Source organism: Vitis vinifera, chromosome 7, assembly GCF_030704535.1.
Source record: "Vitis vinifera cultivar Pinot Noir 40024 chromosome 7, ASM3070453v1".
Taxonomy (NCBI): domain Eukaryota; kingdom Viridiplantae; phylum Streptophyta; class Magnoliopsida; order Vitales; family Vitaceae; genus Vitis; species Vitis vinifera.
The window spans coordinates 3,756,132-3,773,001 of NC_081811.1; the positions used below are offsets into that span (position 1 = coordinate 3,756,132).

General features: G+C 35.4%; 2 protein-coding genes across 2 annotated transcripts; one reads left to right on the top strand and one right to left on the bottom strand.

Annotated features, from left to right (window-relative positions):
* The first annotated feature begins 998 nt into the window (after positions 1-998).
* On the top strand, positions 999-3,694 carry LOC100232904 (endoglucanase 17). The gene is made up of 8 exons (XM_002271700.5): positions 999-1,384; positions 1,487-1,693; positions 1,803-2,003; positions 2,139-2,231; positions 2,350-2,511; positions 2,593-2,704; positions 2,782-2,945; positions 3,091-3,694. The coding sequence occupies exons 1-8, from the start codon at positions 1,121-1,123 to the stop codon at positions 3,421-3,423; spliced, it is 1,536 nt and encodes a 511-aa protein (XP_002271736.1). The 5' UTR covers positions 999-1,120; the 3' UTR covers positions 3,424-3,694.
* Positions 3,695-5,845: 2,151 nt separating this feature from the next.
* LOC100267606 (sucrose synthase 2) lies at positions 5,846-14,803 on the bottom strand. The gene is made up of 15 exons (XM_002271860.4): positions 14,199-14,803; positions 13,712-13,844; positions 12,873-13,024; positions 12,539-12,731; positions 12,002-12,120; positions 11,630-11,846; positions 11,312-11,407; positions 11,050-11,223; positions 9,549-9,665; positions 9,280-9,446; positions 7,944-8,168; positions 7,196-7,517; positions 6,763-7,007; positions 6,555-6,693; positions 5,846-6,102 (listed from the first exon to the last, which is right to left on the bottom strand). The coding sequence occupies exons 1-15, from the start codon at positions 14,294-14,296 to the stop codon at positions 6,064-6,066; spliced, it is 2,436 nt and encodes an 811-aa protein (XP_002271896.1). The 5' UTR covers positions 14,297-14,803; the 3' UTR covers positions 5,846-6,063.
* Between the last annotated feature and the right edge of the window lie 2,067 nt (positions 14,804-16,870).

A 16,870-nucleotide genomic window follows, 5' to 3' on the forward strand; every position in this document is an offset into this window, starting at 1 on the left:
CGACACCAATTCTTGACTTCATTGCCTCTCCTTGAGACTTGCACACACCCTGTTTTCTGAACCCTGTTCCTTGGAGGTGGGAGCACACTTGTCACTTGCATTTAACTTTACCCATCAGAGTTAAAAAATAAGCCACTTTAGTCTCCTTTGTTGGGTTTTTTTTTCCAACTATTCAAGGTCCATGTTATTTATCATGATATGCTAATTTTTTCCAAAGGTATCAATTTACCTAAAGCCTAAAGTACTAATCTGTAGACCTCTTTCAATGAACATTATCATGATAAGAAAAACTTTTCATATAGAGATGAATGTTAGTATTAATCTGGACTAGTATTTATGAGCATACTTGTTCCAAGATGTATAAAAGAGTATCATTTTGGCAATGTACAAAGAATTTAACTCTATGCATAGCTGATATATGCTTAATCAACTGCTGAAGGTACTAATGTGAAAAAAAAGGGCAAGAAAAAGAAAAAAATGCCATTGCAAGGCAACTGAGATATGATTTGCAACAAGTTCCTTCAAACTGCATATGCCACAAACATGATATCTCCTGAATTTAGGTCAAATTTGTATTATACCAGTTGATCCAAAAACAATGAATTTATTAAATGGGTTATGTAAATTAATATGAATTTAATCGAAACATGATGATATTCCACGTATTAAATTCCAGTGGAATTCACCGCTGGAGTTACCTTTGTCACCCTTGCAAATAAGTGAATGTGTGGCTCATATTGGACTCTCAGGATCCTCACTTCACTAGGTACTATTGTAATTAAAATTCCCATGTGATGAACCCTGCTTTGGCATTAATGACCGAGTATGCCCCCATATCCTGAATAGACATTACACTGGTCGGGAGGGGTATCCACGGACAACTGAGAGCACAAGATAGATGAAAGCCATGGTGAAATAAGTAAAGATTAATTAAAGGTAAAGCACAGTGTTGGAGGTGTGGTCTTAATTATTATTATTGATAACAACAAAGCAGGGCGTCTGGGTGGCAGCTTTTGCTTTATAAATATAGAGGAGACCTCTCCTCTGTTCACTGCAACTTGCAGGGTTGGTTGGTTGGTTGGTTTGTTGAGTTCAGTTGCTTTGTGGGCAGCCCCAAAAAATGGCTCTCTACCCTGTTTCTGCTTATTCTTCTTTTTCTTCTTCTTCTACTCTTCTCATTCTCCTCTGTTTCTTCACCTCATCTCTGCTTCTCTGCAATGCCTTCCAACATCATCACCACCCTCGAGTTGCTAGGCACAACTACAGAGATGCCCTCACCAAATCTATACTATTTTTTGAAGGCCAGAGGTCAGGGAGGCTCCCTTCTAACCAGAGAATGACTTGGAGGAGAGACTCTGGCCTGTCAGATGGGGCAGCCATGCATGTATGTGTAAATGTGTATGCTCTGTTTCTTCAATTACTTGTTTTAGATTTTTCATCTTTTGAAGTTGGTTTTGTTAATTTGGGCGTGGAAATGGAAATGCAGGTGGATTTGGTTGGAGGGTACTATGACGCAGGGGACAATGTGAAGTTTGGGTTCCCAATGGCCTTCACCACCACCATGCTTTCATGGAGTGTGATCGAGTTTGGTGGGTTGATGAAAGGTGAGTTGCAGCATGCCAAAGAAGCCATTCGTTGGGCCACTGATTACCTCCTCAAAGCCACTGTCCATCCAGACACCATTTACGTTCAGGTTTTGTGTTTTCTTCAGATCTCTGCTTCTCTATTTCAGAGCAGTTACCTACATTTGATTAGAGTCGAAAATGCAGAGGAGCTGAGGTTTTAACGGGGTTTTTCTGCAGGTGGGTGATGCTAATAAGGATCACGCTTGTTGGGAGAGACCAGAGGACATGGACACTTCAAGGAGTGTTTTCAAGGTAGACAGAAACACCCCTGGTTCAGATGTAGCTGCTGAAACTGCAGCTGCTCTTGCTGCTGCTTCAGTGGTCTTCAGAAGAAGTGACCCTACATACTCCAAGCTTCTCATCAGGAGAGCTATTAGGGTAAGATTTATTCCTTATACTTTTAAATACAGAAAAAATGTTTTGTAAAAACAATGGTATCTCAACACAGATTTATTTTCAGCCCCCAATATCCTTGAGACTTGATTTTTTTTTTTTTAATCTTTCTGGGTACAGGTGTTTCAGTTTGCTGACAGGTACAGAGGAGCATACAGCAATGGATTGAAAAACTATGTGTGCCCCTTCTATTGCTCTTATTCTGGTTATCAGGTAAGGCTATGGCTTCAGCCCCTTGCATTTAGGGGCATTTCTATAAGCATTTAGGGGCATTTCTATAAATGGATTATGAACTTGAAAGTTTTTTTCTTGGTGTTTTACATTATTGAAGGATGAGTTGCTGTGGGGTGCTGCATGGTTGCACAAAGCCACCAGGAACCCCACCTTCTTGAGCTACATTCAAGTAAATGGCCAGACCCTTGGGGCTGATGATTCTGACAATACATTTGGATGGGATAACAAGCATGTTGGAGCAAGGATTCTTCTCTCTAAGGTCCCATTCTCATCTCATCACTGCTTTTCAATTTCTTTTTCTTAGAACTTCAATCATGCCTTTTTTCATCAATTTTTTCAGGCATTCCTTCTCCAAAGGGTGCAGTCCCTCCATGATTACAAAGGTCATGCAGATAACTTCATATGTTCTCTGGTACCAGGAACTCCTTTCTCCCAAGCCCAGTACACCCCAGGTCCTCTTCCCTCCCTTTCTGTGGGTTGTAACGGCTACTTTTCCTGTTTTGGTGCTTAACAACAAAACATGACACAGGTGGGTTGCTGTTCAAGATGAGTGACAGCAACATGCAGTATGTGACCTCCACTTCATTCCTGCTTGTAACCTATGCAAAGTACTTAACTTCAGCCCACAAAGTTGTGAACTGCGGTGGAACTATTATCACCCCAAAGAGGCTTCGAGTCATTGCTAAGAAACAGGTATATCACATCAACAACATGTCCCACAGAACTGAAGTGATCACATGTCACACCCCTCTCACACAGTCGCACTGTACTTCCCCATAACTGATTCCATTAAATTTACATTCCCCCTTTCTAATTTCTCTTAATGTGGGACTTGTAGGTGGACTACCTCTTGGGGGACAACCCCTTGAAGATGTCCTACATGGTGGGGTATGGTCCAAGGTACCCACAAAGGATACACCACAGGGGCTCATCACTGCCCTCAATTGCCAAACACCCGGCAAAGATCCAATGCTCTGCAGGCTTCAATATCATGCACTCTCAATCCCCAAATCCTAACATCTTGGTGGGGGCAGTGGTTGGTGGGCCAGACCAGCATGATAGGTTCCCAGATCAACGGTCAGATTTCGAGCAATCAGAGCCATCGACCTATACCAATGCCCCACTTGTGGGAGCACTGACTTATCTAGCACACTCATTTGGGCAGCTCTAGGCCTTAGCAGCCTCTTTTATATAACCATTCAAACAGTATGGGTTATGGTTTGAGAGCAAGTTTCGTGCCGGGTACGGCATATATGTAAAGTTCTTATTTCTCACATATGGTTGTCTGGATTCCTCCTCTAATAGGCTTTAGGAAGAGAGAGGGTCGTTTCTTGTTTGTGAGTTGTGTACGAGTCTGAGTCTGTTTTGGGACTTGTAATGTGTCCACTAGTGTTTTAACTTTGCAACAACTAGACCTCAAAAATTGCCTATGGTTGTGTGTATGTGGGGTTCCTTTTTCTCAGTCTTGATTCTCCCTCTCTGTATTAACAATGGCTTCCAGCAGCTGAGGTGGACCAATAGGAAGCACAAGGTCCCCACTCATCCAGAAACCAGAAAGAAACGAGACAGAAAAGGGCTGGAGAGTGATAGCCAAAAATAACAAATAACAATGTGAAAACTGAATATTTTAACCGTTGGTATTTGACCGTTGAGAGATGGGGGAAGGGGAAGGAAGGAAGATTTTTTCATCATGTGAGGGCGTCGGGGAATGTGGGTCATGTGGTCAAAAAAGCTGGTAAGGTGTGTCAGAACTCAGAAGTAGGGGTGTGGAGTGTGCCATTTTGAAAAGGAAAGGAGGAGAGTGGGGGGCTCAAGATTGTGACCAGTGAGAAACCGAGGCCCCAAAATATAACGTGGGAGAGATAGAACTTAAGGGACCAAAAGACATTCCCACTCTTCTCTGTGAAAAAGGTCCAAAAGATATTCTATTATTTTGGGGACTTCTTTTCATGAGCCAATGGCCCTACCCACACGATCCTTATCCGGCTCATAGCAATCAAACCAGTAATCACGTCTAACCAACTGTTTTTAAAAATAATTTTTCATCTTCTATAAACCAAAAACCATGAAAAACGCATTTGATAAATAAAAATAATATTTTTTTTCTTATGCATAAAAAATATATATTTTTTAATAGGATACCCTTTGTTGTTTCCCTTATTTTCTCATAACTATTTTAAACATAAAAATTATTTTCTAAATTACAATAACTCTCTGTGGCATAGTTTACCTTACTTATAAAATATAGAATTTTTAAAAAGTAATACAATAAACATGCATCCAAAATTTTTCTTTAGTCTTTTCTCCTTCTCACACAATTTATTTATTTATTTATTTATTTTTATTATTTTTAATTTTAAAATGACAAGTCAAAAGATGCCAATTGCTTGTGTGACTAATAAACATTCACGTATTTTTCTATTTTTCTTCATTTTACCTAGAAAATAATTATTGATTTTATTTATTTAAAGACTTTAAACCTATAATAAAAATAATAATAATATATGATAAATAATTATTAATAATATGATAATATAATAAGATTTATAAAATAAATAAATATTTATTTAACAGGAATATAGAAAATTTTATATTTTAAATCTCTAAATTTGTTTATCATGTATTTCTTTATTATATATTATTATTTTATGTTTAAAAATGTTAATAAATAATTAAAATTAATAAATATATAAATATGAAATATTAAAAAAATTGAAATTGAAAAGATTTTATCACGCTATCATATTTTAAAAAACAAAAGCAAAAAAAGATGAAGATATTATAGAAGAGGAGAAAAATAAAAATAAAAATTCATGTGGTATGGTGATTGCCATGTGTCAAAGTTTTTTTTTTTAAAAAAAATAATAATAATAGTAATGATAGCTCATTTATCTTGTCAAAATAGTTTTTTTTTTTTAAAAAGAAAAAGGTAAACTAAAAAAAGTGGTAGTTGATGGGAGGTAAGAGAAAAGCATTTGAGGGTAAGTTTCCAAGTGTTATTTTCTCAAAACACATATTCTTTGAAAATGATAAGTCAAAATTTTAAAAAATATTTTTTTTAATAATGCATAATGACATGATTCCCCTTTATAAAAAAAAAAAATCCTAAAAATGGTTATTAAAAATAATTATAAATTATTTGTAAAAATAAAATTTTATTTAAGAATTGAAATATTAAGAATAAATTTTTAACCATATTTACATACAATATTAAAAAATTTAATTTTTTTTATATTTTCAATTATTATTCAAAACACTATAAAAAAATTAATTAAAACAACCTCAAATTTATTCTTAAAAACAATCTTTTTAAAAATAAATTATCAAGAAATTAATTTTCCAACAGAAATTTATCAAACCTGTATTTTGTATTGAAAAACCTTTTTTAATTATAAATAAATAAAAATTATTTTCACAAAAAGTTTCCAGCAGGACCACACATTTTTTGCTAAAACCACGGCCTTAGAGCTCAAACATCATAGGGATAAAAAATTTGAAAAAAGAGAGGCATGAGCATTGATAAGGACAATTATGGTGAGATTCAGACCAATGTAAACAGAAATTCTGCGAATATATCCAATACATGTCAGCCATAAAACCACAACATTTAATAGTTTTCATATATCCACGTCATCCATGATTTTCCAAATATCCCATACACGTCATCATCCAAAAACTACAAGAGTGATGATAATTTTCAATATATCCCATACACGGCATCCATAAGAGGAATTTTTACACATATTCACACAAATATAACTTTATTCAGATTCTACCATTATGGTGCCAGTCCCGGTTCGTGTCTCACAGCTTAATGTTGGTCATCGATCGCCAGGGGAACAGATTTTGCCTGAAAGAGTATGAGATAATAAATTCAATAAGATTTTTGTTTCTACAGAACCAAAAGACATAATTCCATTTTTGAGAATGCTGGGCATTTTTTCTTTTGAAACATTTAACTAAGTAGTTCAAGTCTTTTTTTTTTTCAATTTGATTAGTGAGGAACCTTTCATGACTGCACCCTTCAGACTAAACCTCCGGGTGCAGATTGTACCCATCACAACCAGCACTGGGTAATCCAGTGCATTCAATCAACAACAGGAATTGAAGTCTCGGGGTGCTGATTGTGCCCGTCACAATCAACACCAAATAATCCAAGGTATGCGACCAATCACAGAAATCAAACCCAGGACTGTGTGGCCCTATCACACATCCTGCCATTCGTCCTAACCTATGTCTTCCCAAATTTTGGGATCTAAGAACATAAGAAGCAAAACAGAAATAAAGGGCTGAAGGACTCACCAGATCACGGAACTTAAGAGTGTAGAACATCTCAAGGTATCGTCGGGTCTCACGCCTCGAAAGTTTAGAGACATACTTCCAGAAACCATAAACCCCAGCCAACGTCATTAGCCTTTCAGAATAAATCTTCCATGTATACCTACAATTACGAATGTATGAGTGAGCCATATATAAAGATCATGTATCAAATCCATCAAGAGAAACAAACCTTTCATAGATTCTTTGAAGACCTGCATCCGAGATTTTATTCCAGTGACTTGAATCCTCCTTGCACTTTTCAAAGAAATCCACCATGGTTGTAGCAACCTGATCAGGGTGATATGGATCAATATGGAATCCTGATACACCGTTTTCAATGATCTCTGCAGGACCACCATGGCAAGTGGCAAATGTAGGAAGGCCACAAGTCATGGCCTCCACTACTGTAAGTCCAAAAGCTTCATAAAAGGCAGGCTGCAATTGGAAAAGAGAAAAATTATTCAATAAATCAATCACAAACTTATGATATTTAGTTTCTTAACCGAACCGATAGGATAGAAATTATCTCAGGACTTCGAGATCAACTTGACTAAGTTATCATCATTGTAGTAAGCATAATGCCTGAGTTGTAAATGAAACGAGGGAGTTTGAGTGCTGCATACCTGCACAAAAATACCCCTTGTGTCAGCAATGTAGCGATAGAGTTCACCATTACGTGCTCGGTTTGTTTGGGATGACATCCATCTGAACTGGCCATGCAAGTTGTACTCCTTCATAAGGTCATGCATCTTCTCAATTTCTACAATTTCTTCTCTGTCATTTGACTTCTTCACATCATTGTAACCAGCTACCACAACCAGATTTGCCATTTCCCTCAGTTTGGCATTCTTAGCATAGCACTCAACCAGCCCAGTAATGTTTTTCACTTGGTCAAGCCTTGCCATGGAAAAGATTATGGGCTTTGACCGATCATTCAGCATACCACTGCAGTAATTCCAAATGAAAGATCAGATTGTTAACTTACTCGGTCATTACTCATTAATTTTGGAGTCAAATTTTGAAAAGAAAATTCTAATTGTTTGCAACTTCATATTTATAATCCATTACAACGTGCAAACATCATTATCGTAGAAGTCAAAATCCTAATTACATTTCAGATATCAACTAATATGGAATCTTGAAACATGTTTCCTAACACACAGCTCACAATTTTCTGAACTAGATGTGACATAAACAAAGAAGAAGCATTGTCAGAATTTATTAAATTGTACTTGTTCCTCCATGTGATCCACTAGATAATCTCATGTTTAATTTTCAACATAATGCGTGTTATATGAGCAGACAGCTGATCATAAGATGATTGGAAGGACTGCATAAGGTGGAGAAACATAGAATCAAGAAGTAACTCACATGTGTTCTTCATTCTGCTCAGGATCATATAAGAGCTTTTCAATTGAACCATGCAGGGCAGTAAGTCTTTTTTCAACATCAGAGTATGGAAAGTAAATGCACATATCTGCCCCAGGAGAGACAATGTTGAACTTCGGATCGAAAACATCTATGCCATGAACAACTCGATACAGCCCCGGAAGAGTGAAAGCAGTGTGGCTCTCATACTGACCAACGGTATTCTTCCTGAAAGAAAAAACACAACTGATGCAACAAGCGCTACTAAAACTAAAATCTGCTAAATTGAGAAGTTTCCCAAGCAATTATTTTTTAATTTAATTTCCAAATGCATTATAGGTGGTTAATTGATAGTGTTGAAAACCTTGAGATAGGAAGGGTAAAAAAGCAAGCCAATATAACTGAGATAGATCACACTGGCTTAAGTACACTATCATGCTGATAATGCCTGTACAATGATTTAAATATTAGAGGTTTATTTACAGGTGGTGAGGCACACTGAACAGATGGTATTAACATAAAATGCTCAATTCATTCAAGCTACCTTGGAAATACATGAGCAGGCACATAAATATACGGGCACAAGAAATCATCCATCAGAAAGCTCCTAATCTCCTAATTTTTTGTTTCAATCAATATCAATATGGTCAACAACTTTTTCTTTGATGAGGAAAGTCTTCAATCAAGTTCCAGTTAAAGAACTCCAAGTTGGTGCATACAATCCACTTCAAGAGGTTAAATACAAAGGAAAGCATGAAGGATATGTCTTTGAGGATACTAAAGGAAAAAAAAATAATATGTATGACGTTTTGATATAACCATGAACATTTACAGTAGTAATACCACAAAGCATCTGTCTTTGGCAATGATATACATAAATTTGGATATTACAATCCAACCATACACTGCAGACTTTTTCTCTTCTTTTTTTTTTCCCCTTCTTATAGGGCAACTAACCATGCATGCTGCTGACTTGGAACCTAAATTGTGATATGCCTTAAATTGACACACGATTGTAGTTAAAGAAAACACTCAAAACCATTAAGCCCAATCAACAATGGCATTGACAGTGGGATTATCTCATTCAATGTTTGGTAAGAAACTATTACTATAAAATAGTGTATGTGAGCTGAACCTTATCAATACCCTAACCAAGCCCTATCTTTATTCTTTTTTATAAGAAGCCTGCAGTTAAGTATGATCTCATGGCTCTTCATCCAAAGGTAATGGGGTCCAGTTGAATCATGATATTCAAATCATACTACAAGAAGTGACAAATATAACATGCTACCATATAAACATCATTATAAATTTCTAAGAGCATAAGGAAGAAACTTACGATCCAGCAATCTCTTGGTATGTGCTAGTGATGATAAAATCTGCATTATTCATGGCTATCAGGTCAGCAGTAAATTGACATGAGAAGTGGTATTTATCGTCAAAATTTTTCCAATATATATCAGAATCCGGGTACTTTGTTTTCTCAAGCGCGTGTGCAATGGTGCACTGCATGTATAAAAATTTAATTAGGAGAAAATTTATAATTTCCATTTTCAGAAAATAAAATGAGCTTCATGTTCACATAATAATAAAAAAGAATATTCTAACCTGTGTGACTCCCAGCTTAGAAGCTAACAATGATGCGACGAGATTTCCATCACTATAGTTGCCAATGATCAGTTCTGGAACACCCTGTAATTCAGCGGCAATCTCACTTGCTGCATCCTGAACATAATACACAGCCATGCACAAACATTTCACAATAAGATTTGAGAAAGCACATTAACAGTAACTATTGCATGGTGTTAAGGCGGGGAAATTGATAAGACAGGTGCAATGGTGGTGGCTGTTACAGGAGAATAGAGGAAGAGACAGCAGCAGGGTACTGAAGCAATGGTGCTAATATGTATTAACTCCTGTTATAATCGTTATTTAAAAACTTGACATAGATTATGTTTCAAACTAAGATTTGATTAGATTTTACTACATGAACTTTCAAATCCTCTGACTTTTCATTTAGAAATCAAGTGTCATTGAAACCTCATAATAGATAGAGAATCAACGAAAAGCTCTATACTCATCATCATTCCGCTAACTCAAATATCAGTTGGTGTGTGTGTGAGAGAGAGAGGGAGAGAGAAATCATTTAAAAGATTGACAGGAGATTTTATTTTTTATTTTTTTGGGGTAAAGAAAGTCACATTTTTGTTATAAAAAAACAAAATACTCATGTGTAAGAATTCTATCAACTACTAAATGTGATGCTGCCGTGATTTTTAGTTACCAGGGACCAAGCTCACCATTGAGCATATCTTCAATGAAATCATTACACTCCTTGAAATGATTTCTCATCTCGCATTTAGGTAATACACTTCTCATCTACAAATATATAATACCATGCTTTTAAACTTGATGCCACAACCCCCTTCATAATGGTTCCAAACAATCAGAAAGGAATATTTAATTATATAGACTAGAGGCATTTTATCATCCAGGTATTATCCATGTTTTTTTTTTTTTTTTTGATAGGTTAGGAATTATCAATGTTTTTCATAAAGGCATAAATATGCAGCAGATTTCTCTACAAAAAGGATTTTATGCCCTCATTTATAGCCGAAAAAAAAAAATACTGGATTCTACTACAAACTATGCAATGTGCTCAATACAGGAAATGAAATATATATTGGCATTGAGGTTTGCAAATGCCACAATTTTGCATCCATGATTATGTGTTTCTTCTCTTTTTTCCTTTTCTTTTCCCTTTTTTCTTTTGGAAAAACTGTTTCAGCAGACAAACTAAAAGGTATTTTGAACCTCTTTCCAATTGGTCCTAGCATGAAAATGTAGTCATCTGGGGACAATACTAAGACGACCACCATCTTTAAGCGCAAAACAAAGTTCATCAGTTTATCTGTACAACTTGTATTTTGTGGTTCAAAAAAAAAAAAAAAAATTTCCCCTAATAAGATAATTCGATCCTATACCATCAATCAAAAGAAGATTAAATCCCTTCCTTTTATAAGAGAGGTTTGGTGGCAATTGAAGCATTGATTCAATAGCGTAAGAAAGATAACAACAACTGTAGCTTTAAATGTTCAATAAATTTTACCTCTGCAAAGGTCTCCAGATAAGGCCACACATCAAACCTTGAAATCCACTTACGAAGAATTCCTTTGTCTGTTCTGAAAGGAACACGCAATATATGTGAATGTTCTGTTCCACTGACTCTTTCCAGCCGCTGGTTGCATGTAGTTCCTTTTGCATCAGGTATTAACCGGGTCACCTTAGACAAGTAGATTTACAGTAAAAAAAAGCACTCTGCATAAGCCCAGTTAGATAAGTTGAAGATTGTGCAGCATAAATACACTTACGATAAGAATTCTTGGTGTGACATCTAGTCCTTGCTTTTGCATTCTAAGCAACATTTCATTCTCCAAAGCACGCACTTGATCCAGTATATAAACAACCTGTGCACCAAATAAAGAAGTATCATAAAGAAAGTCATCTAGCATTCATGGTTGATAACTTCCATCCTACACTCATACATAAAAATTAATTATCATATATGTCACATAAGCCTTGCATGAACAAGAGAAGCTGCTCCAAATGAAGACAGGAAAAAATGGAAATAAGATCCACTGCAGCATTAAGAATATTATTGGTTCACCACAATGGAAAAATGTTAATACCTGTCCACCAGTATCAGGTAAACCTAAAACATTTGCTTGTCCAAAGTAACCATGTGGAGACAAAATGACAACATTAAACACCATTGGTATTCTCCCTAGGAATGTCTCTAAGGTAGATGGATCAGGAGCCTGAAGAATGTCCAAGAGAAGATGTATCATCTCCAGAACCCTCTGTGCAGTATCACCCCAACCTCTCTCGAAACCCATTCCTTGAAATCTGCACAAAAGTGACATTGGAAAAGTAAATGCCAAGCACTAAGGACTTAATGTCCATATATCTTTTACTTGTAACTATATATTTACACACACCCAGTAAAATCCCTAGAAGAGAAAGACATGGAAACAAATAAACATAGAAAGGTAAATACTTACTCATATTCAAACTCCCCAAAGGGTGTCTCTGGTGGAAGTTTAGTAAGATGATCATCTGCCTTAACCAAAGCGGACTGCAGCCGGGATATGCTCTGTATCCGATCATTCAACATGATGACCTGCACATAAGAACAATTAAATCATCTAGCTCCACAATGCCACAGTATAAAAAATCAATACAATTTTGATTTTTCATTTTTCCAGAATTCCATTATTAGGGAAATATCAAAATCATAATATGAGAACATAAAGCCAAACTAAATTGAAAGTCTGGAGCCCCAAAAAAATGGTAAATATGCAATAATATTTGATATTGCCTCTTGCCTTTTTTTGGCCATTTGGTTGCTATGTATACATCGTGTATACATTATTGGTTTTTCTCTTGTTTAATACAATCTTTACTTACCTCTAAAAAAAATGCAATAATATTTGATATTACGGGAAGGACTGCATTGATGATAAATGTTATAGTTCTGCATATCCTGTTATTAAAATGAAATTTCACTTTAAGAAAGGCTACTCCCAGACCAAACTTACTTGTCCTTTATATTTGTGTACTCGAAGAAAATCAAGCAATGGTTCCAACGATTCTTTATTACGGAACATGATTGAGGAGAGATGACGGTTGAGAAATTGGACACCATTGCCAATGGACGAAGATCGGTTGGGGCGAGGAAATGATGCATTGAATGGCTCAAAATCAAGCTCAAGCACATAATAATCATTGAACCTAACACAAGTTCAAAAACCCAAAAAGATGAATTTCTTCAGACGCTTATCAAACTAGAAACAACTCATAGACAATTTTGAAATGAAAGGAGTAAAATACTACTCGTCAAACAAAACTGGAGAGAACAAAGGAATTGCTTACATCCCATCAACAAGCTCTTCTTTGAAGCGAAGATATTCAGAAACACTCAACTGATCCACACTAAGTTCATGGACATTGACACGAACATATTCCCAAACACCAGGCCTTGGTCGAACAGCAATAGCCACAAAAGGAGGTAGAATTATCGCTTCCTGCCAGCAAAATAAACATAATAAAATAGATGACACCAACACAACTTTAATCCCAACAGTGATTTGTGCCTTTTTCTCCAACTGGTGTAACAGTAATGGAAACAATTCCAGCCATGAGTTATCCAGGATGCACTAGGAAAAGGAGAAGGAAAAAGGAGAAATTAAAGAGATATGGAAGAAAAATAAGTGACCAATTTGAATTCAATAAAACTTAAAAATTTTCCTTTATAAAAGGATGGAATTTATTTTAACTAATTTTTATTATACTTTATTCCATGGCAAAATAAATAAGAAAAATTTGAGATCCCTTCCCCTACTACTTTTGAGGCCAAATAAAAATTTCTTCAAAGTGATTGCTGAGTTTTCATATGAAACAAAATGAAAAGGTGGAGCATCAAGACAAGTTGGAATCTGAGTGGCGACAGGAAGATTCCAATTTGTAAATTCTTTTCCTAGGAAAATCTTGTCAACAGAGCACGCATTTTGTAAGTATTTTTCTGGCGGCCAAACAAGGAAAAGAAAAAAAGGATTGGCATCGACTTTAAAAAGTGCTTTCAAACAAATTAACAGAACAAATCCCACGGGAAATCTATAGTTGCCGCTACATACACTTAGCTATATTCATTGAACCTGAACTTTTCAATCAGAAACAATCTGCTCATAAACAGGGTGGATGACAAAATTCACCTGCGTAGATTTCAGAATTTGGCCAAAAGGACCATCACTGAGTTTCTGCCGCCCTACATCGTCGCCTACAATATTATCGAGCTCATCGATCAAGTGATGCGGTTGCAAAATCCCATTTCCTTGTGCCACATACCTTCAAACAAACAAACAAAAAAAGGTATATCGATAAACCAAACCCTAAAACTCCCGATCAAACCAAACAAAAGAAAATCAAACACCGCCAAAATTTTGAAGCCTTCCATTTCCGAGTTTCCAGGTTAGCTCTGAACTCCCTAAGCTCTCAAAGAGCAAACTAAGTGCATCAACGTAAATTTCCTCAGCCAACAAAGAAAAGAAAATCAAACAATATTTAAAATTTTCAAGCCTTTCCACTTCCAAATTTCCAGGCAAAATATGATCGAACTAAGATACTAAACCAAAGACTTCAACTTCAATCTTCTCAGCAACCAAACACAAAAAAATTAAAAAGAAAATGAGGAAGCAGAACCTGGAGAGAAGAGCAACAAGCTCGTTGCGGTGAGCAGAGAGAGTGTCTTCCACTCTATCTCTGATGCTCGGACTTCTCCCTAACTTCGGGGTCACCATCACTGTACACAAAACTTATCCAAAAATAAGAATTCCAAGCACAGTACAAAATGAACAAGTCTATGCTCCAGGTCTCCCTATATATAGCGGTGAAAAAGGGGAAGAGAAAAGAGAGGAGAGAAGAGAGAAGAGAGAAGAGAGAAGGCAGAGGCGTGTTTGGATTGGTTTTGTTTTGGAGCTTTGAGAATTGTGAAAAATGGGTGACGATGCGATTGGGACGTGGGAAATGAAAACTGGGGCAACAAAACCGGGGATGAATTGATGGATTCTGGGAGAGAGTATCCAATGCCTTCACAGCCACGCTCGGCTGCTCGTCCAATTCAACGTACGTCAGACACCTGTCAATTTTTCATTTTGTTTTGGTTTTTCTCTCCGTCGATGGTTTTTGTTGGCTATCTGGTTGTCGAACACGGTAATGATGACGTGGCTTATATGTTCAGGTGGGGCCACCGCAACCGATTCCAGAACCGCGGAAATTACGCAAAAAAGAAAAAAGGAGAGTAGTTTGGGTGCGTTTGGTTGCACACTTGCACTCTGCCTTTGAATTTTGGGTTTTAAAAATTTAATAAATTGAAAAAATAAATTATCTTTTATGAATATGATTCGATATAAAAAACAAGATTAAGATATAAATTGTAAATAAATATGTGATGGTGGCATTTTTTTATAAATATTTTTTTAGTTTTGTAGTCAGATAATTTAAAAATAAATTATAAAAATATTTTAACTTTAGTTTTTTTTAAATAAAATAAAATAAAATATTAATATTAATAAGTAATGCATTTCACAGTTTTTGGAAAAGCACTTTTCCAGGCTCCTTTAGTAGATATCGAACAAGCCCAACCTTATCTTTGACCTTTAAGATATCATGATATGTACCCAATTTTTTAAATAGTATCTCCCAACCTTATCTTTAACGTGAAAGAATCTTCTATAAAACTTAATACTTATTTAAGTTAAATTATATTTAAATTATTATTTTAAAGCTTATTACTTAATTTCTATTTTAATTATTCATGTTATTTGATAAAATTAAATGGATGTTTGGTAAAACAATTTAATAATTTAATTTAAATCATTAAGTAAATTAAGTATGTTTTGATAAGATAACTTAATGATATAACTTAAAATAAAAAATAATTTTAAGTAATAAGTAAAAACAATTAATTTATTCTTAAATCCACGTTTTTTTTACTACTCTATGATATTTATTGTTATTTAAACTTTTTAAGTTAATTTTATCAAATATAATAATTAAGTAATAAGTTTTAAATCCACAACTTAAATATAATTTAATTTAAAGTCAACTTAAATTATTAATTAATTAGTATTAAGTTTTATCAAACACTCTCAATTTAACCTTATTTTAAATCATTAAATTGACATATTTATCTACATAAATTATAATTAAAGTAAAAAAGGTTGAGTAATATTAGAGGTCATAGAATAATAAAGGAGATTATGGAAGGTACTTATGATAAATAGGGTAAAAAAAGTCAAATGTATATGTATATTTAAGAATAAGGTAAAGACTATTAACTGGGAGGTGTTAGAGCACAGATGACGAGAGTAAGTTCCAGCTAGCTTCCAAGACGACTACAATCGTTTGTCCTGCACAAAGGAATGTCTAGATGGGTTTTCGAATGCGCCCCTCCGAAGATGAAGATTGAGTTAGAGAGAGTTGACTTGAGTAAGAAAATGTTGTTTTGGAAATATGATAACAAACCTTTCTTCTATACATGGATGACTATTTATTTTTATTCACGCGCTCCTAAGGTGTTTTAATGGTACTTTAATCGCACTTGATTATACATTACTGTGACAATTATTATCGGCCTATAATGACTCTCATCTTGATAAATCTTAAATAATGGCATTTTATCCTCGTAACAACTGCATCAATCAAGGTTCTTGTTTAGTGCACAATTAATGCTTTGAGACAATTTAGACACCATTCTTACTGTTCAGTCGTTTAGGATAATCCGTTTACCATCCTGGGTCTAAATGGGCTATCCGTTCGATTGAATGTTTCACCATTCAACTCAACCTTTATATTCACCCTCAAGACGGTTGAGTCACTCAGACGACAATAAGGGACAGAATGGAAATGAAGGCCCATAGGAGGGACAAACTTGGATAGAAATTAAAGTATAATTATAGTTATCTTAAGGATAACAGTGCAAGTCAAAATTTTTTATTAACAAAAAGTGAATGGATTGAAAAGTAATTGTAGATCAATCATTTCTCGTAGAATAAATGGATTGAAGAGTACCATGAGTTTAGCCATTGACCCTACTAGATCAACATTTTGAGAAACACTTTGACAAAAGATTAGGCAACAAAAGTTTCAAGATGACAATGATTATCTCATTTTTCATATATTATTTGGTGGTCTTTAATTATGGTTAGTCCTTACAGGCGCTTTGAAGCAGATCTGGGCTCATGCCCGACCTTAATTGCGTTGAGTTGGCCCAGATATAGGGGCTTGGGTCAGGGTGGGGACGAACCTGGAGTGGGCAAGCTTGGATCTGGAACTGTAGGGCCCAATGGCCCAACACACAGCTCATTAAGTCT